Genomic DNA, 2,850 nt, shown 5'->3' with positions numbered 1-2,850 from the left:
TCACATAAACTAACATGTAACCAGGAAACATCATCGAGTCACATTTTACATTTAGAATCAGTGAATTGTCATTTACCACAAGTGATAGATTTGGGTTTAATCCGAAACCTCTAGTTATTATGGCAGCAATTGAAAAATTGGCTTCCCAATAGTGAGTTTACGTGTCCCTTTAAAGAGGAACTGACTCAACAGGCAAGTAAGTACTCTGGAGCATAGAAGTAAATTAAAGCACAAGACATTTCTCCCTACCCAATACTTAACGCCCTACAAATTAATGAAATATACTAACACTCCATAAAAAGTCCAAGAGGCGAGACCACAGAGAAAACAGAAAGAGCACTGTGCATCCGCCAGCTCTTAGCCTGAGTGTTCTTAAAGGTCCCCAAAATCATCAGCAATTACAAGTTCAATTAAAACCAGCAATCGTTCAATGACTTTTGTTCAAGTCAAGATCAAATGTACCCAATAAACACAAGACAATGAGGTCATATCCATGTTATAGCCGAGGCAGCATTTATTATCATCCATTCAACTCAACATTGAATTAAATTTTGGCATTCCATCAGATATCATTTATTTTCCTCGCGGCTTTCTCTGACAATCCTCCAAGCTCAATGACACCAGCTTGAAAACTGATTGGTAAAGCTGATGTTTTACAGAAGAAAATTCAACTACTAGGTACAAACAGACACCTGACAAAAGGATCAAAATAACATTCAAGCAGATGAAAGGCATTACCCAAGGTCTGTGTACATCACAGGACTCCACAAAATTAAAATAGCCCAAAACAAACACTCAGCAGCAGAAAGGCCAGTCTTCCTAGTTTTATATAAATTTATCTCAAGAATGAAATATTTATTGGCTAAAATGAGCAATCATGTAAACAGTTAATTTAAGGAAAGATCAAATTGACACGGTGCTGGAGTTTAAATGACCATCAGGGATATTGCAATTTTCACATGCAAGGAGTGATTGGTCATGAGCCATCATTACATGTCATCAGTGATCTAGATTAGTGATTAAACCACCAAGTGTCATTTATTTTTAGGGGTTGGGAGGGGTATCACCTGAACTTTTTTAAAAAAGGGACCAAGAAGAAAACAATCAATGATTTGTGGACAATCACTTTTGCATGATTCTTAATTTCAAACTACAGCAAACGGGCTTAAATACCAATACAGCAAAGACTTCAGCATCTTTCCTTCTCTGATGAGCATACAGCAGATTTAGGGGAGTGTGTACAGTAGATATATCAGCACTAAGGTATATAGCACATATGGTGGGTGGGCAAGGCGGGGAGGAAGGGCAGGTAGGGGGATGACCATCAATTGTTGCCTTCGCCTGCTTCATCATCCTGCTGGTCAGTTGTCCAGAGGGTGAGGTTGTCCCGCAGTAACTGCATGATGAGTGTCGAGTCCTGGTAGGAACCCTCATTTAGAGTGTCCAGTTCAGCGATGGCGTCGTCAAATGCTGACTTGGCCAACTTGCAGGCCTGCTCGGGAGCATTCTGGATCTCATAGTAGAAGACGGAGAAGTTGAGAGCCAGGCCCAGGCGGATGGGATGAGTAGGCTGCATCTGATCCTTGCTGACTTCAAAGGCCTCTTTGTAAGAAGCTTCAGACAATTCCACCACACCAGCCTTCTTCTCACCAGAGGCCACCTCAGCCAAGTAGCGATAGTAGTCGCCCTTCATTTTCAAGTAGAAGACTTTGCTCTCTATTTGGGACTCGTTGCAGTTCTTAATGAGGAATTTGTCGAGCAGGGCCAGCACGTCACTGCACACTACCTCCAGCTCCTTTTCCACCTTCTCCCGGTAGGCACGCACCATCTCCAGCTTCTTCTCATTGCCATCAGCAGAGGTCTTCTGCTCGATGCTGCTGATTACCCGCCAGGAAGACCTGCGAGCCCCCACCACATTCTTGTAGGCCACCGAAAGCAGGTTGCGATCTTCATTGGACAGCGCCTCATTCAACTCTGTTACCTGCAAGTAAGATAATAGGAAAGAGACCGACAAGTGTGAGCAAACATGTGCCTCCTAGGTTCAAAACTACAAGTCAAATCCCCATTTACAAAAACTCAAAAGTGGAAACCTGTCCCCACTGAAAATGGTGGGCAAACATTCAAACCACATACACAGCACAAAAGGGTCAATTCCATTTCTTTCACAAGTCTGCATCACTTTGCAGGTGGGCAATACAGAAAATTGACAACACTGAAGGCCATTGGACCATTGTATCTGTGCTGGTTAAAGGCTCCGCAGTCTAACCCCACCTTCCACCACTTGATCATATCCCTGCAAGTCACAACTCCTTAGTGCTGAGAGCTTCTTCCCCCACTACCTCTTCAGGCAGGAAGTCCCATTCCCCCAAAACTATCTTGTGAATTCCCACCATATCTTTCTGACCCTTCGACCAGTTACGCATAAACCATGCCCCCTCGTCTTGGAACACCCTAAACGATATGAAATAAATGGGAAGTATGCATGTAGTATTTACCATTTTCAGACAATAATTAAATCTCACATCCTTCTGCCCCGAAAAGAATCCCAGGCTATCCAAACTATCCTCTGCATGACTGTCAGTTACCCAAGCCAGGTCAGTTTCAGTGCAGGTTCTAAACTGCCCACACACTGAATGGACACTTTCACAATAAATATTAGCAACCCAGCTGCTTTTAAAATTACACTCTCCAATAAAGAATGAACAAAAAACTTCATCAAATGCCAAATTCTTAAATGACCAAACACATGCAGCCAAAAATATCAGACATGTATATTGGGCTCAAGACAGCCCCTTTCCCAGTGTAACATATAAGCGGGCACACTGGCACTTTGCACTGAGCTACTGGACA

General features: G+C 42.9%; 1 protein-coding gene across 1 annotated transcript in view; it reads right to left on the bottom strand.

The window, feature by feature from the left end:
- Window positions 1-490: 490 nt before the first annotated feature.
- The window catches only part of ywhah (tyrosine 3-monooxygenase/tryptophan 5-monooxygenase activation protein eta), an 8,743-nt gene continuing 6,383 nt past the window's right edge, over window positions 491-2,850 (bottom strand). Inside the window, exon 2 of the mRNA XM_033043500.1 lies at window positions 491-1,981. Coding sequence (XP_032899391.1) covers window positions 1,325-1,981 — 657 coding nt within the window. The 3' untranslated portion in view covers window positions 491-1,324. The remainder of the gene's footprint in view (window positions 1,982-2,850) is intronic.

Source organism: Amblyraja radiata, chromosome 25 (genome assembly GCF_010909765.2).
Source record: "Amblyraja radiata isolate CabotCenter1 chromosome 25, sAmbRad1.1.pri, whole genome shotgun sequence".
Classification (NCBI taxonomy): Eukaryota; Metazoa; Chordata; class Chondrichthyes; order Rajiformes; family Rajidae; genus Amblyraja; species Amblyraja radiata.
The sequence above is the reverse complement of the archived record's forward strand: the minus strand, read 5'-3'. Positions and strand labels throughout refer to the sequence as shown.